General features: G+C 37.1%; 1 protein-coding gene and 1 long non-coding RNA gene across 4 annotated transcripts in view; both read left to right on the top strand.

The window, feature by feature from the left end:
* DSE (dermatan sulfate epimerase) overlaps window positions 1-20364 on the top strand; it is a 74909-nt gene extending 54545 nt beyond the window's left edge. For 2 of the 3 annotated variants that reach the window (XM_032274382.1, XM_032274381.1), the window contains exons 3-6: window positions 9188-9441; window positions 13007-13246; window positions 15424-15631; window positions 17677-20364. In XM_032274382.1, coding sequence (XP_032130273.1) covers window positions 9333-9441; window positions 13007-13246; window positions 15424-15631; window positions 17677-19435 — 2316 coding nt within the window. In that variant the 5' untranslated portion in view covers window positions 9188-9332 and the 3' untranslated portion in view covers window positions 19436-20364. Of the gene's footprint in view, window positions 1-9187; window positions 9442-13006; window positions 13247-15423; window positions 15632-17676 lie in introns of those variants that run through there. The other variant, XM_032274384.1, reaches the window with a different exon arrangement.
* LOC116548928 lies at window positions 5188-7635 on the top strand. Its single transcript, XR_004267633.1, has 2 exons — window positions 5188-6423; window positions 6751-7635. It is a non-coding gene; the product is annotated as an uncharacterized LOC116548928 (long non-coding RNA).
* Window positions 20365-25809: the final 5445 nt, after the last annotated feature.

Raw genomic sequence — 25809 nt, 5'->3', positions numbered from 1 at the left:
CCTACGAGGGATCACAACTCCTCACCAGAAAGGGAACAAGGCTGGATGGAGAATGAGTGTGATGAATTGACGGAATCAGGCTTCAGAAGGTGGGTAATAAGAAACTTCTGTGAGCTAAAAGAACATGTTCTAACCCAATGCAAAGAAACTAAGAACCTTGAAAAAAGATTAGAAGAAATGCTAACGAGACTAAACAATTTAGAGAGGAATGTAAGTGAATTCATGGAGCTGAAAAACACAACACGAGAACTTCATGAAGCATACACAAGTTTCAACAGCCATATTGACTAAGAAGAAGAAAGGGTATCAGAGGTTAATGATCAACTCAATGAAATAAAATGAGAAGGCAAGATTAGAGAAAAAAGAGTAATAAGGAATGAACAAAGTCTCCAAGAAATATGGGACTGTGTGAAAAGACCTAATCTACATTTGATAGGTGTACCTCAATGTGACAGAGAATGAATCCAAGCTGGAAAATACCCTTCAAGTTATTATCCAGGAAAACTTCCCCAACCTAGCAAGGCAGGCCAATATTCAAGTCCAGGAAATACAGAGAACACCACAAAGATATTCCTCAAGAAGGGCAACCCCAAGGCACATAATCGTCAGATTAACCAGGGTTGAAAGGAAGGAGAAAGTGCTAAGGGCAGCCAGAGATAAAGGTCGGATTACCCACAAAGGGAAGCCCATCAGACTCACAGCAGGTCTCTCAGCAGAAACCCTACAAGCCAGAAGAGAGTGGGGGCCAATATTCAACATCCTTAAAGAAAAGAACTTTCAACCCAGAATTTCATATCCAGCCAAACTAAGCTTCATACGTGAAGGAAAAATAAAATCCTTTATGAACAAGCAAGTACTCAGAGATTTCATCACCACCAGGCCTGCTTTAGAAGAGCTCCTGAAAGAGGCACTAAACATAGAAAGGAACAACCAGTACCAGCCACTCCAAAAACATACCAAATGGTAAAGAGCATCAACACAATGAAGAAACTGCATCAACTAATGGGCAAAACAGCCAGCTAGCATCAAAATGGCAGTATCAAATTCACACATAACAATATTAACCCTAAATGTAAATGGGCTAAATGCCCCAATCAAAAGACACAGACTGGCAAATTGGATAAAAAGCCAAAACCCATCGGTGTGCTGTAACCAGGAAACCCATCTCACATGCAAGGATACACAAAGGCTCAAAATAAAGGGATGGAGGAAGATTTACCAAGCAAATGGAGAGCCAAAAAAAAAGCAGGATTTGCCATTCTAGTCTCTGGTAAAATAGACTTTAAACCAACAAAGATCAAAAGAGACAAAGAAGGACATTACACAATGGTAAAAGGATCAGTGCAACATGAAGAGCTAACCATCCTAAATATATATGCACCCAATACAGGAGCACCCAGATACATAAGGCAAGTTCTTAATGACTTACAAAGAGACTTAGACTCCCACACAATTATAGTGGGAGACTTTAACACCCCATTGTCAATATTAGACAGATCAACCAGACAGAAAATTAACAAGGATATCCAGGACTTGAACTCAGACCTGGACCAAGCAAACCTAATAGACATTTACAGAACTCTCCACCCCAAATCCACAGAATATACATTCTCAGCACCACATCACACCTACTCTAAAATTAACCACATAATTGGAAGTAAATCACTACTCAGCAAATGCAGAAGAACAGAAATCATAACAGTCTCTCAGACCACAATGCAATCAAGTTAGAACTCAGAATTCAGAAACTAACTCAGAACCAAACAGCTTCATGGAAACTGAACAACTTGCTCTTGAATGTTGACTGGATAAACAATTAAATGAAGGCAGAAATAAAGATGTTCTTCAAAACCAATGAGAACAAACACACAGCATACCAGAATCTCTGGAACACATTTAAAGCAGTCTCTAGAGGAAAATATGTAGCAATAAATGCCCACATGAGAAGCAAGGAGAGATCTAAAATTGACACCCTATCATCAAAATTGAAAGAGCTAGAGAAGCAAGATCAAAAAACTCAAAAGCTAGCAGAAGACAAGAAATAACTAAGATCAGAGCAAAACTGAAGGAGATAGAGACACAAAAAACCCTTCAAAAAATCAATAAATCCAGGAGCTGGTTTTTTGAAAAGATGAACAATATAGACAGACCGCTAGCCAGATTAATAAAAAAAAAAGAAAAGAGAGAATATTAAAATACATGCAATAAAAAATGTTAAAGGGGTTATCACCACAGATTCCACAGAAATACAAACCATCATCAGAGATTATTACAAACAACTCTATGCACATAAACTAGTAAACCTGGAAGAAATGGATAAATTCCTGGACACTTGCCTCCTGCCAAGCCTAAACCAGGAAGAAGTTGAAACCCTGAATAGACCAATAACAAGGGCTGAAGTTGAGGCAGCAATTTATACCCTAACAGCCAAAAAAAAAACTCAGATCCAGATGGGTTCACAGCCGAAATCAAGCAGACATACAATGAGGAGCTGGTACCATTCCTTCTGAAACTATTCCAAACAATCCAGAACGAGGGAATCCTTCCCAAATCATTTTATGAGACCAACATCAGCCTGATACCATAACCTGGCAGAGACTGAGCAAGAAAAGAAAACTTGAGGCCAATATCCATGATGAACATAGATGCAAAAATCTTCAATAAAATACTGGCAAACTGATTGCAACAGCACATCAAAAAGCTTATCCACCATGATCAAGTAGAATTCATCCCGGGGATGCAAGGCTGGTTCAACATACGCAAGTCTATAAACGTAATTCACCACATAAACAGAAACAAAGACAAAAACCTCATGATTATCTCAATTGATGCAGAGAAGCCATTTCACAAAATTCAACAGTCCTTTATGCTAAAAACCCTCAATAAACTAGGTATTGACGGAACATATCTCAAAATAATAAAAGCTATTTACGACAAACCAACAGCCAATATCATACTGAATGGGCAAAAACTGGAAGCATTCCCTTTGAAATCTGGCACTAGATAAGGATACCCTCTTTTACCACTCCTATTCAATATAGTACTGGAAGTTCTAGCCAGAGCAATCAGGCAAGAAAAAGAAATAAAGGGTATTCAAATAGGAAAGCAGAAGTCAAATTGTCTCTATTTGCAGACAACATGATTGGACATCTAGAAGATCCCATCGTCTCAGCCCCAAAATCTCCTGAAACTGATAAGCAACTTCAGCAAAGTCTCAGGATACAAAGTCAATGTGCAAAAATCACAAGCATTCCTATACACCAATAACAGACTTAAAGAGAGCCACATCAAGAACGAACTGCCATTCACAATTGCTACAATGAGAATAAAATACCTAGAAATACAACTAACAAGGAACGTAAAGGACCTCTTCAAGGAGAACTACAAACCACTGCTCAACAAAATAAGAGAGAACGCAAGCAGATGGAGAGACATTCCATGTTCATGGTTAGGAAGAATCAATATCATGAAAATGGCCATACTACCCAAAGTAATTTACAGATTCAGTGCTATCCCCATCAAGTACCAATGACCTTCTTCACAGAACTGGAAAAAACCACCTTAAACTTCATATGGAACCAAAAGAGAGCCCAAATAGCCAAGTCAATTCTAAGCAAAGGAACAAAGTGGGAGGCATCACCCTACTGGACTTCAAACTATACTACAAGTCTACAGTAATCAAAACAGCATGGTACTGATAGCAAAACAGAGATATAGACCAATGGAACAGAAGAGAGACCTCGGAGGCAACACCACACATCTACAACCATTCGATCTTTGACAAACCTGACAAAAACAAGCAATGGGGAAAGGCGTCCCTGTTGAATAAATGGTGTTGGGAAAACTGGCTAGCCATGTGCAGAAAGCAGAAACTGGACCTTTTCCTGACACCTTACACTAAAATTAACTCCAGATGGATTAAAGACTTAAACATAAGACCTAACACCATAAAAACCCTAGAAGAAAATCTAGGCACAACCGTTCAGGACATAGGTGTAGGCAAGAACTTCATGACTGAAACACCAGAAGCGTTGGCAACAAAAGCCAAAATAGACAAATGGGACCTAATCAAACCCACAGCTTCTGCACAGCAAAAGAAACAGTCATTAGAGTGACTTGGCAACCAACAGAATGGGATAAAATTTTTGCAGTCTACCCATCTGACAAAGGGCTGATATCCAGAATCTACAAAGAACTAAAACAGATTTACAAGAAAAAACTAACAAGCCCATTCAAAAGTGGGCAAAGGACATGAACAGACACTTTACAAAAGAAGACATACATGAGGCCAACAAACATGAAAAAATGCTCATCATCACTGGTCATTAGAGAAATGCAAATCAAAACTACATTGAGATACCATCTTATGCCAGTTAGAATGGTGATCATTAAAAAACCTGGAGACAACAGATGCTGGAAAGGATGTGCTGGAGAGGATGTGGAGAAATAGGAACACTTTTACACTGTTGCTGGGAGTGTAAGTTAGTTCAACCATTGTGGAAGACAGTATGGCGATTCCTCAGGGACCTAGAAATAGAAATTCCATTTGACCCAGCAATCCCATTACTGGGTATATATCCAAAGGATTATAAAGTGTTCTACTATAAGGACACATGCACATGAATGTTCACTGCAGCACAGTTTACAATAGCAAAGACCTGGAACCAACCCAAATGCCCATTGATGGTAGACTGGACAGGGAAAATGTGGCACATATACAGCATGGAATATTCTGCAGCCATCAAAAACGATGAGTTCGTGTCCTTTGTAGGGACATGGATGAACCTGGAAACCATCATTCTCAGCAAACTGACACAAGAACAGAAAATCAAGCACCACATGTTCTCACTCATAGGTGGGTATTGAACAATGAGAACACATGGACACAGGGAGGGGAGCATCACACACTGGGGTCTGTTGGGAGGAAATAGGGGAGGGACAGTGGGGAGTGGGGAGTTGGGGAGAGATAGCATGGGGAGAAATGCCAGATATAGTGTGACAGGGAGGAAGGTAGCAAATCACACTGCCATGTGTGTATGCAACAATCTTGCATGTTCTTCACATGTACCCCAAAACCTAAATAGCAATAAAAAAAATTAAAAATACAAAAAATTATCCAGGCGTGGTGGTAGTTGCCTGCAATCCCAGCTACTTGGGAGACTGAGGCAGGAAAATCACTTTAACCTGGGAGGTGGAGGTTGCTGTGATCTGAGATTGCCCCTGCCTCCAGCCTGGCAATAGAGTGAGACTCCGTCTCAAAACAAAACAAAACAAAACAAAACAAAACAAAACAAAACAAGAAAACAACCAATGGCAGCGCAAAATCATACAAGGACTATTAGGGCAGTTAATACCCTGCTTGGATTCTTGCTAAGGTTACAGCAGTTTTACTTACTATTTTTTTTGTACCATCAGTGCAAATATTAACATATAATTTATGTTATGATGAAAATAATTCTAATTTTGAATTCTCTAAAATATAATGGTCTCAGAAATCCCCTCTATGGTCCTTACTTTGAGAACAGCTGCTCTAAGAAAAGAAAGTACAGTTTACAAAAAAGGAATAGAGTAAATATTTCCTTATTAAACTCCTCTTAACTAACTTGCCAGTGAACCTAACTTCCATTCCTTGTGTAACACCATAGCTGAATGTTAGGGCTTGTAGGTTGCCCATTTCTTTACATTTATTTCTGTTCCCACCGGTAGAGTTACCTGCTGAGCATGTGTCAGCTGTATTTGTTCTCAAACCAGGTAATACACTTTCACTAATATCTGTAATAAGATAGTTTTAATAGTATAAATAGATAAAGTATGAGTTTAAAAAGGAAAAGCTAATATTTCTAAAACCAACTTAAAAACTTTGAAATAACTTACTGTAAAAGAAATTGCTGTCATGATACAGTGTGAATGAAATTTGTCAAAGATTAGGGAAAAACTCACAAATATCTAGAAGGCTTCTGCGTTCCCTCACAGATATCTTTAATTTCTTCCCATATTATAAAAAAACCAAAGCTAGAAATTGTGATGATGTGTTATGTATGTTCTTTGCTGGAAAGAACAATGAAACTCCATCTGCAGACCTATATTCAGAGAATAGGCTGTGGCTCACCTTCAAAAGATTAGTAAATGTGTGTACACATGGATATATTTTAAGTTTAAATACAATTCATAAATTAATGTCTGTCTGGTTTTAAAAAAAATTTCCCACTTAGCAGCTGTCGCAGAGAACTGATTTATTACTGGTCAGGATCACATTAAATAAGATAGTTTCTCAGCTGCCATGCATGAACTAAGAGCAAATTTCCATTTGTTTTTATGATTATAAAATATAATCTCTTCCATTATTGTACTTTGTATCTAAGGCTGGGTAAGACTGTGCTGGTAAAAGATTTAGATAACTTTTTAGAAATACAGCTATTACAGGTCAGCTTTTCTTTTCTTTCTTTTTTTTTTTTTTTTTTTGAGACGGAGTTTCGCTCTTGTTACGCAGGCTGGAGTGCAATGGTGCGATCTCGGCTCACTGCAACCTCCGCCTCCTGGGTTCAGGCAATTCTCCTGCCTCAGCCTCCTCAGTAGCTGGGATTACAGGCATGCGCCACCATGCCCAGCTAATTTTTTGTATTTTTTAGTAGAGACGGGGTTTCACCATGTTGACCAGGATGGTCTCGATCTCTTGACCTCGTGATCCACCCGCCTCGGCCTCCCAAAGTGCTGGGATTACAGGCGTGAGCCACCGTGCCCGGCCTACAGGTCAGCTTTTCTAATGATACAGGGACAACCTGAAGGTGCCATAAACCTTTTCTTTTGGTGTGCTAGTGTTTTGTTGAATTGGAAACTGCTTGAAATAAACAAACTATGTTGGGGCTTGGACATTTTCACAGAAATTTGCATGACATTTCATGAAGAATGAGAATTATATCAAATGTTCTGGTTATCTATAAAAATAAGCTTATTTGTTAATCACACATGTGAGGGTTTGCTGGCTGGTAGCAATTCATTGACATCAGGTTTATCATGGGTTGGTGTATATACTGCCATTTATAGATGCATCATGACATGGTACAATGACACAAGGTTGGGAAGCAAATGACCTGGCTTCTCTACCTGGCTCACCAGTCATCATGAGTCAGTGAAGATGGTATTCCCAACTCCATAGCAGTGAGTGTGCAGTATGAATTGTCTTTTTCCTAGAAGTAGGGAATTCATTCACACTCTCATAGTCTGTTTACAAACGGTACACACTGGCAAGCTGACTGGCTAGAGCAAAGCAGCTTTGTCTGTTACTAGATTGCTAAGAAATTAATTAGTGTTAGTCTTTTCAGCACCAGGATGTATCGCTAGTACAGTTAACCAAACACTGAAATTATTACTAAACATAGAGGGATCTCTCCAAATTTCTGATTTCATAATGATCACATAATCATTGCCAGCAGTGTGGCTGACAGTGAATTATAGGTGTTTTTCCTTCTTTCTGAAAATATTTATTGATCATCTGCTATGTGCCACACTGTTCTATAATTGGGGATCCAATTGTGAATACAATAGTTAAAAAAAAAAAAGCCCTGCCACTGTAGAACTTAAATTCCAGGAGGGGATACATAGACATAGATATGTTTGTACATATATTTGCTAAAGAGGAAAAAGAGAAGGGGAATTAAACATTATTTAGGGAGGATGATGAAATTCTGATAGGGTGACCAGGGAAGGCCTCACTTAGGCCATTTCTTTAGCATAAACTTCTAAAGGAAGAACATAATCTTGAAGAGGTAGTCTCTTAGAATATTTTTAAGTATTTTTAAACTGAGGTCTATATGGTTTGTTTGAGAGAACTACTACATCTTAATTTTTACTAACTTTAACTGAAATCCAACATTTCTTCCAATCATAAGCATAGATAACCAGTTGTAATGGTATTGGAAGAGTCTGTAACAAAGTCACAGATAGGTGTCACAGATATTTTCATATCACATTACAGTTGTTATAGACATCTCAAAATTTATGCTTATTACCACTTATAAATTATGGTAGTTATTATCCCTGCTATTAAATGTTGGTATTTAATACCTTAATAAAGAAGCACCTGTATTATTTTTTAAAATATATGTATTGATCATTGTATTTCAAACTAATAGATTTTCATGTATCCTTACATATTATGTCTTATGAATTTTAAAACATTTTGAGAAAGAGGTTAAGACTTCATGATATTGCCAAAAGAGGTTCATGGCATAGAAATGTTAAGCTCTAGCTTAATCCCTAATTGAGTGCTTTCTTCTACCTCCCACAGGTGCAGCACACTTTTGATTTGTATCCCTCACTCAGAGATTACTCAAATATATCCTGAACAGATGGGAAGGATTTTCCAGATAATTCCTTAGAATTCTGATTGTGAAAGATCCTTTTTTGCTTCCTGCTCAGTGCAAGCCACACACTAATTTGCAGAACAATATAGCCGGTCAAACAGAAATTTGGCTTCCTGGAAAATGACAATGTAATTCTTAACAGAAGATCAACTTTTAGGCTTCTCAGAAAGATATGTGAAGAACCCTTAAGGCAGTGCAGTTCAGTTTATGGGAAAGAGGGATATAAAAATTCTGAGGTAGAATCAGCTCCCACTCACGTACATCAGCCTGTTAGCCACTCTTCCCGCCATGGTGATGACCAAATGGGCCTGTCCAGATTGAGAGGTCATGGATTATCGGCCATGATAACTTCACATTGACCAACTATGGGAAATAAGAGGAAATACATACGTTCAACTGTCTTGGCAAAGTGGCCGTAGGAATAGAACTGAGAGCATCTTATTCAAGTGAAAAGGAGGAAAGGGGTGAACACTAGTTAAACGGGTACTCCAGAGAATTTTGCCCTGCCACCACATGTTCTATGCTTTAGATCTCTTTGAATATATTCTAATACCTCTTGTCTTGAATAAAAAAATCAAAAGTAAAAATTCTCAACATCTTGATGTTGCCAGAATCCTGAGAGAGAAAACTGTTAACTGTATAATTTTCACATTTTAGACAAACTTTATGCTTGTTTCTAATGTGGAGGGAAGTCAATTGTGTGTCATTAAGCCTCTTTTATATCTTCAATTGTGCCCTTTAGTTCTGAGAAATAGATGGTTTAGAAGTGTGATGAAAGCTGTGAGTCTGACGAACTCATTTCCATGATTTATTTTCCTTTACAGGTTGGTGAAAGATGCTCCTTGGGATGAGGTCCCGCTAGCTCACTCCCTGGTTGGTTTCGCCACTGCTTATGACTTCTTGTACAACTACCTGAGCAAGACACAACAGGAGAAGTTTCTTGAAGTGATTGCCAATGCCTCAGGGTATATGTATGAAACTTCATACAGGAGAGGATGGGGATTTCAGTACCTGCACAATCATCAGCCCACCAACTGCATGGCTTTGCTCACAGGAAGCCTAGTCCTGATGAATCAAGGTGTGTGTGGACACAACCGAGGTCATGCCTGAGCTGACAGAAGTCATAGTTGCCATGTTGTGAGCAAAGCATTTTTATAACCATTCGTAGTATGTGTTCATACTTACATCCTAACTAAATCCCTGAGATGAAGTAATCCCTAGAGTATCTCTTAGTTAGTTGAGGGACATCTCTTCCTTATTTTCTGCTAGTGTATTAGCCTGCACATTATTTAATTATGGCTTATGATTATCCCAGAACAAATCCTCACAACACAGGATCAGTGAAAAATATTCATTTTTCCAAAGAATTTTTGACAGTGAAGACAGCCAGCCTGGAATAAATGAAATATTAAAAAGCTAAACAGGTGCTTTGTTATTTGAAATGAAGATTCCCAGCACACAGATGTGAATCATAACACCACTACTCTTTTTTTCCTCATAAGATTTAAAACAACCAATCCGGATTATTTACATCAAAATTGGAAGCAACTTTTATGGATTGTGTAACTACTTTGCTTTATCATATTACATAATTGCCAATATTACATTTTCTTTGTTCTTTTAACTCTACATTACAACTTCTGTAGAATTCTATAAATTAGTAAGATTGTGTTTAAGAAAAGCAGTCCTAAGGTCACAGGAAATTATCAGAATATTAAATATGTAACTGTAGCTTGGAAATCGAACAAAATTTAACTCAATTACATTCACCATAAGAATTAATAAGCATTTTGTTGATTTTCCAACATCAGATTTTACCCAAATCTAGTTTTCTTTCTTATCACATCAACCAACCTTCCCTTGTAATTAGGGTTTAGAGGAAAATAAACTAACATTAACTGAGCATATGACATGTGCTAGTCCTTTTCCATATTTTATTCCATTCTCACATCAACCATGTAAGGCAGCTGGGATTTGGGCCCATTTCTGGCTATCCATGAAGTTCAGTCTCTTTCCACCGTATGTTGTTGCCTCTCTCAGAAGGGAAATTCCATTTATAATAATTTAACCAAAGCTTAATTACGAGAGTGAATTTTCATGCCAGCTCCCCTTGTCCCCTACTCTCACAAAAAGATAAAGAAAATTAAAACATCAGACCGGGTGCGGTGGCTCACACCTGTAATCACAGCACTTTGGGAGGCCGAGGTGGGCAGATCACTTGAGGACAGGAGTCCGAGACCAGCCTGGCCAACATGGGGAAATCTTATCTCTACTAAAAATACAAAAATTAGCTGGGTGTGGTGGTGTTTGCCTGTAATCCCAGCTACTCAGGAGGCTGAGACAAGAGAATCACTTGAACCTGGGAGGCAGAGGTTGGAGTGACCCAGATCCCACCACTGCACTCCTGCCTCAGCAACAGAGTGAGATTCAGTCCCAAATGAATAAATAAAAAAATAGAAAGGAAAATAAAACATCAAAATGCATGCAATGTGAGAACCCACTAACCATTTATAAACCCCCAGGCCTGTGAAGAGACACCATCATGAAATGGTGAAAGGATCCCTGGGGTGAGCCAAATATCTGCTTCAGGTCTTAAATTTAATTTAAGTTTTATTTTCTTAAATAAATTTTTGTTTTTTTAAGGGAAGGAGTGGAGTTTCTTTCTTCAGTCTTTGTAAATAAATTATTCCAAATAATAAGCAGTCACCAAAAATACTGGTTTGGATTAAATCAAAGTATGTCATTTTGCCCTGGCAGGAATTTTCCTATACATTTATTTTCTGATGAAATTTATGGTGGCCCTGGCAGACACTCTCCCAGAGAACCCACATAAGTACACACATTTACGACAAGACTGGGCAGTAGAAGGTAGAAGTCAGTAGGAAAGAAGACAGGTGTGAAATGTTTAAATGTTTACACTGTAGTTACAATAACCCCAGAGAGTGAAATAAAAAATGCCACGAAGAGCCTTATGGTTAAATATAAAATGAGTGTATTAACTTTGAATTCAAGAGAGCAGTGTTCTTTCAGTAATTTTCTTCATGTAACTTTAAAGATGGGTCGGAGAACTTAGGTGAAGATAAAGAACATTCCAGGCAAGGTATAAGGGTGGCAGAAGAAAAATTCAGGGCATAGCTGCAGTTAACAACAATGTCAGTACCTTGTATTGATGGATGTTTGCAGTTTACAAAGTATTTTGGTAGACATTGCCTCATATCTTCTGAAGAGGGTTGTTGTAAAGAACAAATAAGGAAAATTAGGTAATGTGATATCCTGGGAACAGTGGCCTGGTTTTAGGTATCAGTCACATTAGTATTTGGTGGGAGACGGCGGGCACAGAGGAAAAGAATGAAGATAATTGGGATTTTAAACCAGAATGGTAGAGAATGGAAATGGAGAACTATCCGGAATATTGACATATCAGGTATGATACTGGGTGGCAGAAGAGGCCAGGGTGCGATAAATAGTCACCTCTGCCTACCCAGGCCTGAGAGCTGAGTTGCCCCCATTAGTCAGGAGCCAAGTCTTAGCCTGGGACCTATATTTAGGCTGAGAGCTGGTTGGACCTGGGCCTCTGGAAGCCCCACACCTGGCACATAGTAGGCCAAGGTGGTGTGGTCAACATGTTTGTGGAAGTAAAGCAATGTGGCTACACCCACACCAGGAGACAGTGGGCTTAATTTTATTCTCAAGGGCTTCAGGTTTTAAAGTGAAACCTTAAATCTAAAGACCTAGGTTCAAATTAAAGTTCTATTTTTAATCATGTGCCAGAGGTCTTGAACAAGTCAGCCTTTCTGTTTTGGAGCAATAACGCATAATTGGGTTGTTAAAAGAATTAAGATTCTGTTCAGTGCTATGTAAATTATAAATGTTATAGAAATGTAAACTGTTATTGTCAACTAAGTGCAAGAATTCTAGAAAGCTAGCATTTCTGAGTTAAAAGGTTTTATAAAATTTTTAGACTTAATTTTCAGTGGGGAGATTGAAATGTGACAGATGGAAGAATTGCTTAGATAAAACCATGTAGCTCATTTTTTGGCAGATTCAGGACTCCTAGTTGATTTTTTCATTACTAGTGTGCCTTTCCAATGATTTCTCAGCCCCACTGTGCTGCCTTTTCAGAGCCTGTGGAATCTAAAGCACATAAAGGATGAGAGGTTGCCTTCTAATGACAATACAAATTGAAGACTGTCTGTTTAGCGTTTAGAATATGTGTAGCCTATTATAAATTCTGTAACAGTAATGATGCAAGTTTTGGGAAGGGATAAACTTTTAAAAATATTTTCAAGTATTATTTGTTGGAACATTGAATAAAAGCCTTAATATATAAATCTTTTCTTGCCAACATAAAGTTATATGCATTTGTGATCTTATATGTGTTAGAGTTTATCAAAGATCAGAAAGTGACTGATACTCATTTAAGAGTTTATCTTCATTTAGCTAGAGTCAAGAACTTCTTAGCTTATATCATGGACCATCACAAACTGGGATTACACAATGTTATCTACACTGACAAGTTGGAATTTTATAAAATGCAATTTGTAATATAAACTAGATAACTCAGAGGGTTTTATTTGGCCATATTTTTGTTTATGCTTTGTTATAGCCTTTAGTCATTGTTTCCATGTGTTTTCATCCTTCAGGATATCTTCAAGAAGCCTACTTGTGGACCAAACAAGTTCTGACCATCATGGAGAAATCTCTGGTCTTGCTCAGGGAGGTGACGGATGGCTCCCTCTATGAAGGAGTTGCTTATGGCAGCTACACCACTAGATCACTCTTCCAATACATGTTTCTTGTCCAGAGGCACTTCGACATCAACCACTTTGGCCATCCATGGCTTAAACAACACTTTGCATTTATGTATAGAACCATCCTGCCAGGTATAGTAAGGAGTTGAAGTGTGAAAATGTTAAACTATTGTAATTTTTTCTGATTATGAAAATAAGCTAGACTAGACAGAGAAATTAGGTCCTTAGAGTTTGTCATACTGAAATTAAAGAGATTTTTCTTTAATTAAAGAAAAATTGATTTCAAGAGTTGCATATGGCTAGAAGATTTTGGAAGCTAATATGAATATTTATAATTTAGGTATTATAAAGCTTGGAGGATAATGGATTAAATACAATTTCTAGACCCCACAGCCCTTTAATTTTTTTATATATCCAAACTTGAGTTCATATACAAACTCATCTTTATCATTGTAAGCAAAATATAAATATTTATGATTACATGTCAGTTTTCCTTTATATGTGATCCCTGATCAACCTATTTTAATTGTTAGTTTCTAATCTTTTCTTTAAAATTATACTGACATGATTCAAAATGAAAGATTACACCTACACAGTTAAGTTGGAGCTTTAGTATTTTAATATTTTATTGAAGTAAATAGTATAGAAAAGCAATCAAAAAATAATTTACTGTCAAACTTCTAATTTCTTATTGCTGTGCCATTTAGCCTTCTAAGAGAACTAGTTCAAAAAAAATAAAAAAGATATACATGATTTAATAATGTGTTCATTTCTAGAGACCTTTTGTAACCTTTTTTTATTTCTAAAACAGGACTAAGATGTTAGAGCAAGTTATAAAGGGAAATTTTTACAGGATAGATTCCCCCGCCTTTTTCTCCTCCCCCAGAGGAAATGTAATTTTTAGATGGTAATTTTAGATCTACAACAAAGAACTCAGTATTTAAATATTTTTGCTATGGTAGTATACATACAGATTAGATAGAATATTTATTATTGGACTAGTTGTTCAAAAAATATTGCAGAGCATAAGAACCATTTTAAGATTTAGTTAGACTTACATTCAAAAAATGTTGTTCTGTTGCTTTTTCTTAGACCTGAAGGAAAAGCCTGTTTTGCAATTCATCTTAGTAAACAAAGGCTACCTAAACAAGGGACCTTTAAGAGATCTCAGTGCTTTGTAATTTAAGCTGAGATCTAAAGGCTAACTACATCAGGAACTGCATTTGCTATGAGCTATGTCTGTGGCTACTTCTTAAAATGGAAAAGACAAAATGAACATCTCTAAGAGCAGCATTTATATGTTTCTGTTAATTAAACAAACTTACTGAACATTTATATGCCAGGCACTGTACTAGGCAAAGGATTCAAAGAGGAATAAAACACGTCTCCTGCTTTCAAGGAATTCACAGACTAGTGGAAGATTCAGAAAATATCATTTTATAATAAGGTGTACTTACAAGATCATTTACTAAACTATTAGTAACAAAAACATTAGCTGTAAATTATGTAAATATAATCATGATAACATTTTAGAAGAGGTTGAAATGTAGTTGAAAACAAATTGCTATGTTAGAGCAATCTACATAACAGTTTTTTTTCTACAGTTGATAGTCTAGTAGCAATTTTTTTTGTCTGTCTGAGTTTTCACCCATGCTGCCTCTTTTTTCATGAACACATGGAGCATATCCAGTGTTCCTGCTTTTATTTTTCCTCCCTATTCCAAAAATGATATATAGCTTTATGGTCCTTGCATTTTCTCTCCTTTAACTTCCAGCAGCACATACTGGCAGGAGCTACTCTGGGAATTAAATTTTCTTCCTGTAGAAACTCAGTTTCTTCCCTGAACTTTATGTATAGTATAACTTACATTTTATTGAAGCCAAATTGAAGTATATTATTCTATTATCTTGGCCTAGAATGCGTGTTGAGCTGTGGGAGAGCTAGTGTTTATTCCAGGTTCAGGAACCCAAACTGTACAAGAAAATATCCCATGTATATATGCAAATATAATCAGATATAGCATGTACATTGGAAAATGAGGAAGGCAGGCAATAAATGTAGTGTTTCTGTTACCAATGACAGGTTGCCATATAACAAATACAAGCTTGCACACAATATATTTGGAAGACCTTTTGAGGGATTCTGATTAACTTGTCTGGGATAAAATGTGAAGATGTGATTTTTCTTTTATTTTATGCCTTCCATTACACAATTCTAATTTACAATTAGATTCAAAAATCATTGTTGAGACCTGTGTAGGAGTATGAAGTTTTAAATGTACCTTAATTCTTCCCAACTTGTTTACCTAGGGTTTCAAAGGACTGTGGCTATTGCAGACTCAAATTACAACTGGTTTTATGGTCCAGAAAGCCAGTTAGTGTTCCTTGATAAATTTGTCATGCGTAACGGCAGTGGTAACTGGCTAGCTGACCAAATCAGAAGGAACCGTGTGGTGGAAGGTCCAGGAACACCGTCCAAAGGGCAGCGCTGGTGCACTCTGCACACGGAATTTCTCTGGTATGACACATTGGGCTAGCTGTAAAGAGGAATGGTACCCAAGGGTACTATTTGTGCTGTGCACTTGCTTTTTGCATTTAAAAAGAAAAACTAATCTAAAACACTTTTTAAATCTTTTCTCCATACCACCTAAGTATATGAAACTTCAGTTCAACTCATATCATGGTTTTTGAAACTCTGTTAGAAACTTTTCTCTTTTTTAAAAAAAAAAATTTCAACTTTTATTTTAGATACAGGGGTAATATATACTATATCCAGGTAATGAGCATTGTACCTAATAGGTAGTGTCAGAAACATTTCTGTATGTTTAACAACTAATTACTGTTCTCCGAGATGTCCTACGCTTGCACTAGTTCACAAATAAGTATGTTTTGATTTTACATCATTTTTCAAATCATATAAAATGAAACACCCAAAATTGAGACTAGGTTATTCTGATAATCTCACCAAAAAAGGTAGTAAAATATTTTGTTTTGTTTTAGTAAATGGAGCATTATAATCTGATAGCAAAGCTGTTACTAAATTTTCAAAAGTGCTTAAAAGTGTTTGACAGTATTTGACAGCTTCACTTTGATAATAAAAGGACCGTGTAAATTATTTTGCCTTAATCTTTTAAGCCCAGAAAGAGAAGCTTGGGTCTCCTTTTTAAAGTATTGCCAAATATATTGTTGGCATCCAATAAGTTAAAATCAAAATTACAGGGAACTTGTTAATCATTAATCCCTGATGTCTTTTCAAGCTGTTGAAATTTGCATTCAACTCCAAAACGAGCTTTCTCGTGATTTGTTTCTCTTTATTTTTTTTTCAAAATATAAAAAATTAAGGAGGAAAAATATTAGTAAAATGGTAACTGTCTATAGTTTAACCAACATTTTAAGATTATTTTTATAGATGACTAAATATATTAAGATGCAACTATCACTAAGTTCTCTCAGAAGTATGACATAATTTCTTATAGTGTGATCCACAAATAAGTTACACACAAATATTCAACCAAGAGAGTTCTATAAAACTAACTATAGGATTAATATGATAGCTCAGATTAATGCTAAGTCTAAATTAAAAATCCGCATTTATGGCAATATGCAAACTGACCAAAAACTGAGAGTAGGATGGCCAATTCAGCTTACATCTCCACTTGTTAAATCGCATTAATTAAGCCAACATTATACTAGAGGTAAGTAGAGATATAATTTTGATGTCTTGAAACTGAGACTTTAGAACAACAAATGAAACAGTTAAAATCAAACACCAATAAGACTAACTCTACTGTAGAAGATTGATTCACTTTAGGGAAGAGCACATAGTGCTAATAATAAACATTTATCCTGAATAAAAATAAGAAGTAATTTATTGTCCAGGAAGCATGGCATCATCTGCAAATTAAAACAAAATCAAACCTTTGGTCCTGGCTAGTCAATGGTAGGCACAATTATAAATCCTCCAGTATAAGACAGTTTCCTGAAACTTCATCCATTTATATTCTGAGATGTTGTGTTGGTGATACATTTTATCTAATATGGGAAGTTCTCCTCTATTTTGGTTTATTTTTTCAAGGAAAAAAATCTTGAGGGAAAGCTGTTTTCAAAACCAAACATTCAGTAATATCAGTTACTGCAGAACTATACTTCATTACAACTCAAGGTTTGTTAGAGTCCAGATCCAAACATGACATTTCTAGAAGAGGAGTTTCTCAACCAGAAATTTGGATGAAGTGCTTAAATCCATGAGGCCCAGGAGTTTGGATGATCACTCTGACCATCAAGTGAAGATGGTCCATGTAGAGATTAGAGCAGAAATCATTTCAACCCCAAACCCAAGAATCACAAATGATAAAGAAATAAAGAAATACTCCTCTTCCAGTCACCAAGGGTTTCCCCTTGTGCATACTGATTGTCTTTGGGTGTTTTCAGAAATGTCCCTAATACACTCTGCACTGCCAGTGCTCTGGGTAGCATTTGTGTGTCACCTCTTCCACATTACCATGTTATGTGTTATTTTTATTTTCATCAGAAAACCATTTAATTTTTAAAAATTAATTTCAGGTATGATGCCAGCTTGAAGTCGGTTCCTCCTCCGGACTCTGGCACCCCGACACTGCATTATTTTGAAGACTGGGGTGTCGTGACTTATGGAAGTGCACTACCTGCAGAAATCAATAGATCTTTCCTTTCCTTCAAGTCTGGAAAACTGGGGGGACGTGCAATATATGACATTGTCCACAGAAACAAATATAAAGATTGGATCAAAGGATGGAGAAATTTTAATGCAGGCCATGAACATCCTGATCAAAACTCGTTTACTTTTGCTCCCAATGGTGTACCTTTCATTACTGAGGCTCTATATGGGCCAAAGTACACCTTCTTCAACAATGTTTTAATGTTTTCCCCAGCTGTGTCAAAGAGCTGCTTTTCTCCTTGGGAGGGTCAGGTCACAGAAGACTGCTCATCAAAATGGTCTAAATACAAGCACGACCTGGCAGCTAGTTGTCAGGGGAGAGTGGTTGCAGCAGAGGAGAAAAATGGGGTGGTTTTCATCCGAGGAGAAGGTGTGGGAGCTTATAACCCCCAGCTCAACCTGAAGAATGTTCAGAGGAATCTCATCCTCCTACATCCACAACTGCTTCTCCTTGTAGACCAAATACACCTGGGAGAGGAGAGTCCCCTGGAGATAGCAGCAAGCTTCTTCCACAATGTGGATGTTCCTTTTGAGGAGACTATGGTAGATGGCGTCCATGGGGCTTTCATCAGGCAGAGAGATGGTCTCTATAAAATGTACTGGATGGATGATACTGGGTACAGTGAGAAAGCAACCTTTGCCTCAGTGACATATCCTCGGGGCTATCCCTACAATGGGACGAACTATGTGAATGTCACCATGCACCTCCGAAGTCCCATCACCAGGGCAGCTTACCTCTTCATAGGGCCATCTATAGATGTTCAGAGCTTCACTATCCACGGGGACTCTCAGCAACTGGATGTGTTCATAGCCACCAGTGAACATGCCTACGCAACATACCTGTGGACAGGTGAGGCCACAGGACAGCCTGCCTTTGCTCAGGTCATTGCTGATCATCACAAAATTCTGTTTGACCAGAATTCAGCCATCAAGAGCAGCATTGTCCCTGAGGTGAAGGACTATGCTGCTATTGTGGAACAGAACCTGCAGCATTTTAAGCCAGTGTTTCAGCTGCTGGAGAAGCAGATACTGTCCCGAGTCCGGAACACAGCTAGCTTTCGGAAGACTGCTGAGCGCCTGCTGAGATTTTCAGATAAGAGACAGACTGAGGAGGCCATTGACAGGATTTTTGCCATATCACAGAAACAGCAGCAGCAAAGCAAGTCAAAGAAAAACCGAAGGGCAGGCAAACGCTATAAATTTGTGGATGCTGTCCCTGATATTTTTGCACAGATTGAAGTCAATGAGAAAAAGATTAGACAGAAAGCTCAGATTTTGGCACAGAAAGAACTACCCATAGATGAAGATGAAGAAATGAAAGACCTTTTAGATTTTGCAGATGTAACATATGAGAAACATAAAAATGGAGGCTCGATGAAAGGCCAGTTTGGAGAGGCACGGATGGTGACAACTACTCACAGCAGGGCCCCGTCACAGTCCGCTTCCTATACCAGGTTGTTCCTGATCCTGAACATTGCTATTTTCTTTGTCATGTTGGCGATGCAACTGACTTATTTCCAGAGGGTCCAGAGCCTACATGGCCAAAGATGTCTTTATGCAGTTCTTCTAATAGATAGCTGTATTTTATTGTGGTTGTACTCTTCTTGTTCCCAATCACAGTGTTAGCACTGAAACTATAAATTGCCTCGTCATTTTGTGATCACAAGAGTCTACGCAAAATAATTTCATTACCCCAGTTTATCAGATTTTTTCCCTCAAATTCATTTTAACAAATTAAGGGAAGATATTTTGACACAAGAAAGCAGGAACATGGAGAAATTAAAGCAGGAAAAGAATTTATCAAAGCAATAAAAATAGCTTGGTGGCCTTATGGTGTTTCTGGAAGTATTTGGCATTGCTAATTGAGCAGTCCATATAGTACTACTTTTAGAAGAAACAAAAAGTCTGTTTTTTAAAGTAATGTTTTTTTCTTATGAGAAAAGGTTTAGATAGAATTGGGTTTCATTAATATTAATTTAATGCTATTAGCAATTTCCATATACTGTATTATGGAAAAGACTGAAGAATACAATTCTGAGAAATATTTAAAAATTTTTAATGGTATAGTCATGTTGAAAGATAAATGTTGCTAAGTCCTGGTATGATGGTGTCAGTTTCCTTGGGGAGGTACTTCTTTAGTTAGGTAACTAACAGGATCTTTTACTACAGATCTGGATGGCTATTCAGATAATATAGCAAAAATGATAGCAGAAGGTCATTAAAAACTTAAAATATATTTTGTTAGAAAACATTTATCTATGAAGGAATATTCCCTTGATGCTGGTCTCTGCACATATATAATTGGTTACTTGTAGGCATTCATTGGTTGTTCAGTAAGTAAGACGATTACAGATAACTTATACCATATTTTCCTTATATGGAAAACTGTTGTAGACTCATGACTAAACCTTTCAAAATAAAATATTTTCTGTGATGAATGTTGATTTTAATACCAAAGAAGATGGAAAATCTAAAATTTGGAAATGATTCTTATGTTTTTTAATAGAAAAACCTTCTTCAAGTTTATTTTGCTAAATAAACATCATAATTGTGAATTCTCTCTAGTATCTTTCTTCTTTGTTCCATTATATTCAAGATACATTAACATTTTTCAAAATTTTTGAAGAGATATCTATCTAGACATGTATTCATTAAATGTATAAAATCACATTTGAATCAAAAGAAGTATTTTCTCTGCTTATTAACCTTAATTGTTTAAACACATTTTAAATATTTAAAACAATGGCCAACTTCTGATATTTAAGTAGCACCCAACTTTTAAAAGCATAAGGGTTTCAGTCAACTCCTCAGAAGGTAACACAGCATAGAATACTAGAAAAATATTCCACAGTTTCTATTTGAGCATAAGGAAATGACATACTTAAAAGGAACATAATAAATTATTGAGTCATATGTTTCTCCTTTGAAATAGAAAATATGTTCAGCTCAAATTTTACAGTTAAGGACACACTCACTGATTTATAGGTGTATAGTAACAACAGTAATCTTTCCTCTTACTTGCTCTTTTAGTTCACAGCAATACCAGTATGTAACCAAAAGTCAAGTTGGAGAAATTTATGAGTATCTTTCTGCAGTTCTAATTTTGAACCTTCTTGTATAAAGACAACACACATTTGACTTTTAACTATGCTTTACTTATTATGCTTGGAATCTAGAAAACGACTTCTGAGGAAGCAATTTTTTTCCCCTCTCATGGAAAGTCTCTAGAGAGGATGTCATTACACACTGTTTAAAAGAATAATGTTTTCAAAAGAATAATGCTTCCGTTTGTCCTGCATGGATGCTCTTACTAGGATTTAAACTTGCTTTATGTGACAGATTCTCTGTTTACTTAACCTCATTCGACATTCCTCTCTTTTTCTCATTCGAAAGGAAGAATTGTCTGAAATGATCAAAAGGAAATTTTGAAAAAAAAAAACAGGAAAACTACTCTTTGAGGTTACCAAGCAAACCTGATCTCAGATCCAAACTGAGACATACTTTGTAACAGAGATGAAAAGTGCAAGTGAGTGCCAAACGCTTTTCTTTTGTTTTCATTAGGTTAAGGCTAGACAATACTTCAGTCACCACAGCCTTATCCAGTCTAACATATTAGTTCATTTTGAAAGTAATTTTTAAAAATATACGTCTTTAAAACAAAATGAATTAAAATTACATGCGGTTTTTTTCTTCTTTTTCTAATGAACCTGGTATTTACTTCCTTAAAAAGAAATTTCCCAGGCAGTGATTTAAGTGATTAAGTGAAAAAAAAAAATGCTAAAACAACTTACAGGTCTTCATAATGAAACACGTTTTCTATCAGGGATAGTGCATATTTGAGTAAAACTAAGGAACTTTTGGTAACTTGAAAACGAAGCAATGTTAAATCTCTCTTGAAACTGAGTAATCAATTATGGAATCTGTTTCATTGCAGCTCACTATGACAGGAGTGTTTCAAGTTCATTGGATAGTATGTGAGCTGTTCAGGGGATTGGCGGGACTCTTGGTCCTAGCCTTAAAGAAAATTTGAGAATCACTAGCATACAGAGCTTGTCCGTGCAGTGAAAGCGGTATATTCCTGGGAAGCTGAGGTGGGAGTATTGTCTGAACCCAGGAGTTCTATGCTGCAGTGAGATGACCATGCCACTGCACTCCAGCCTTAGAGACAGAGTGAGACCCTGTTTTGGCTTTTTGTTTTTTGTTTTTTGTTTTTTGTTTTTGGCATATTCCCTTGTTTGTAACTGAATAGCTTATTTCACTTGATGGTAGATGAGATTTATGATGGTGGATGAGACCCAGAATCTTCTGAGATAACATTCTTTTGAGAACATTCTTTTAATTGTAAAAGAGGTGGAAGACCTCATTCTGGAACTAATTTAATTATTAAAATGTATTGTATCACCTAAGATATTCTTCCACAAATATTTTAGTCATAGTTTTTAAGTACCACATGTTCTAATGTTATCAGAAAATGTCTTAACAAAATGTTTTGCTTACTGAATAATTTGTTTTTAAAAAGGAAAATTTACATTTGACTTACTCAGTTTTTAAAAAAATATTTTTATTTCTAGAGACAGGATCTCTCTCCATCACCCAAGCTGAAGTGTAGTGGCATGATCATAGCTCACTGCAGCCTCAAATCCCCCATCTCAAATCATTCTTCTGCCTCAGCCTTCCAAAGTTCTGGGATTAGAGGCATGAGCCCTCACACCCAGCCAAGTTAAAAAGAAAATGTGATAGTTAACAAACCACTTACAAAAGAATCTGAAATTTCCCCAAGTGTTAGAGAAAGAAAACTATGAAATGCTATATTTGTAAGCTTAAAAGTAAATTCGTGTGTTTTCTTACAAATATAAAACAAGATTAAAATGGATATAGTCATGGTATGAGGAGCATGTAATTTATCTTCCAAGTCTCAAAGAGTTAAAGGAGGAGCAATTAATTGTTATTCCAGAACAACAGAAATAAGCCGAGATTATACTAGGTGAACTCGGACATATGGTCATCTTTGTCATAGATCAATGCAAGAAAAAGGAGTTAGGGAAGTCCGTGAAGGTCTAACTCAAAGCTTCGTGCTTTAAAAAGGAACTTGAGATGACCCGAATGAGTCCCCTAAATCTACAGACGAGGAAATCAAGGCTCAGGCAAGGGCTGCCTGATCCTTTCCCTGTTCCCTCTGTATTCCTTGCCTGTGGCAAAGCCCATTGACTTGATTCTCTTCTTTTTAGCTTCATGTAGAGCTGTAGTTTCTGCAGCTTATTTAACTTACTGGCAAAATGACGTATTTTTTTTTCAGCAATGTTTCAGCTAGATATTTGCTTTATGCATGTAATGTCAATGAAGTACTCATAAGTTTTCAAGAAATGACTGAGATAAATCATACATTCCACTGCATAGTCTAAATATTTAGTTTTGGTCATCTATTTTAATATGTTCAACTTCTGTTAAACAAGACATGTAGTCACTATGTGAAGAATAAAAATAGACAAAGTTGCATTATGACTTTTCTTCTTGGGTATACAGTTTCCCTCTTGGTTTTGGGATTTTTTTTTTTTTTTTTGAGATGGAGTTTCGCTGTTGTTACCCAGGCTGGAGTGCAATGGCGCGATCTCGGCTCACCGCAACCTCCGCCTCCTGGGTTCAAGCAATTCTCCTGCCCCAGCCTCCTGAGTCGCTGGGATTACAGGCATGCGCCACCATGCCCAGCTAATGTTTTGTATTTTTAGTAGAGACAGGGTTTCACAGTGTTGACCAGGATGGTCTCGATCTCTTGACCTCGTGATCCACCGGCCTCGACCTCCCACAGTGCTGGGATTACAGGCTTGAGCCACCGCGCCCGGCCTGGTTTTGGGATTTTTTTAATTGAATTTTTGTTTGGCATAAATTATAAACATTCATGATTGAAAAAGTAAAATAGTACTAAAAGGCTTATTTTAAAAATCAATAAATAAATAAATCCTCTAGTCCTTCCCTTCTCATTCTTAGTTTGTACTTCCCAGAAGTAACCAATTTCTAATTATTTTTGCTGTTATATCTATTATATGTATTATTGTACTTGTTTACAATAAGGTCTAAAACTACCTACTAGTGAAGATTCAGCTGTCTTATCCATTCCCCTCTTTTTTTATACCTATTGGAAGATAATAGGTGCTATGGAAGGAAAAGTAAGGAGACTGGGAAAAGGAGGCTGTAATTTTAAATGTGGTGATCAGGCTAGCCTTTATTGATGTCTCCACTTCTATTTGTCGTTTTAAAAATCTATTTACTGTCAATTTAGTGGGGTTTTAAGAAGGAACTGAAGGAAATTTATATACTGAGTGCAGTATGTTTAAATGGAAGTCCCATATCACTTTTCAGTGGAGTTAACAACAAGAATGACAATAACATGTTTACAGAGCATCTACTATATGTCAAGTATTGCTTTAAGAACTGAAGATATGGAAGAGAATAGGAATAATAAAAGCTGGTCCTTGTATTATTTATGTTCTAGTGGGGGCAAATAATAACAGTAATAGTGCAGGATGTCAAGTAGTGGTAAGTATCATGGAGAATAAAGCAAGGCGGAGGTGGGGGTGTGTAAGGTGATGATGAACTGGTACTGTCCCATAAACAGTGGTTTCTGATGTGATTACTTATGATCAGACACTTGAAAGAAATAAGGAAATGAACCACAGGGACATCTAAGAGAAAGGAGCATTCCAGATAGAACAGCAGTGTGAAGGCCCTGCGCTAAGTATGTGTTTGGTGTATTCACGACTGGGAGAGTGTGGCTAGAGCAGAGTGGGTGAGGGGAGGGTGATAGGAATAGGATCAGATCATACATACCCTGATAGACTGCAGCAAAGACTTGGACTATGAGGTGGGGAGTCACTTGCAATGCACTGAGATGTGGGGGACTAGAAGGAATAAGTAGTGGGAAGTGGGTCCCGAAAGTTGTTTTAGCCATGTTAAATTTAAGATACTTTCTAAAATTCAAGTGGAGATGTACAAGCCTGGAATCCAGGGGCAGGTTCTAGCTGAAGATGTAATTGTTGGTGCCTTCTTAAAGAACAGAAATTTACTAGCTGTGTAAGAGAAGTATATTCTGGGTGAGTGAAATAGCATAAAGAAACAAGTATGAAAAAGCAAACCTGGTTCAGGAATTCTCCAGATTGGTGGTGTTGGCCCACAGGTCGTGTGATGGGGAATGGTGAAGATCAAACTGAAAAGGCAAACAGGGAGCTATTGTGCAGGACTCTGTACGACATGCTAAGGAATCTGGTCTTCATTCTGCCATGATGGCTGCTCAACCATTTTTATGCCTCAGCATAACTGAGAGCTACAATGTAAAACCCATCACTCAGCAAGCATGCAGCAATTTTCATGGGATAGGAAATGTGTATGGGAGCAAAAGGGACATGGGCGAGGGGTGGCAATGATGCCACACATACCTGTGCATGTGAAGCTTTGAAAAATCCTTGAGGTGGTTCTGATATGACCCCCCCATATTCCATATGTTTACTCCCTGGGGCGAGGTGGGGCAGCGAGGGGATCCCCTCTACTTAGAAATCACAGCAAGCAATGGCAAGCCATTAAAAAATTTTCTTTTTAAATAATCAGATTTGCATATTAGAAAGGCAATTTTAGCTTCAGTGTAGAAAGTGGACCCAATGGGGAAGAGGTGAGGAAGCCATTTTCATAGTCTGGGTAGAAGACAATTAGCTCCCTGAATATGTCTGGAGAGGGAGTGTTTAACTCCCAGCTCACAGGCAAAATGTGTGACCAAAGGAATGTATATTTTGTGAAAGTATTGATCAGAAAGATAATGAATTGAGGATCCTTAATGGTGTATGTGTCTGAGAATAATTTATTATAAGAAGAGCATGGTTGCCTGCCATGGCTCTGCTTCAGTCTCCCTGGCTATCCCTTAATAAGCACAGGAAATTGTCCAAGTATTTCTGCCGTTTTTATATTCAGCTTCCCTTGTTCAGGGGCTTCACCTAGAATGGTATAGCTGGAGT

This window comes from Sapajus apella, unplaced genomic scaffold (genome assembly GCF_009761245.1).
Source record: "Sapajus apella isolate SASKATOON/1434 unplaced genomic scaffold, GSC_monkey_1.0 scaffold6, whole genome shotgun sequence".
NCBI classification, from domain to species: domain Eukaryota; kingdom Metazoa; phylum Chordata; class Mammalia; order Primates; family Cebidae; genus Sapajus; species Sapajus apella.
The sequence above is the reverse complement of the archived record's forward strand: the minus strand, read 5'-3'. Positions and strand labels throughout refer to the sequence as shown.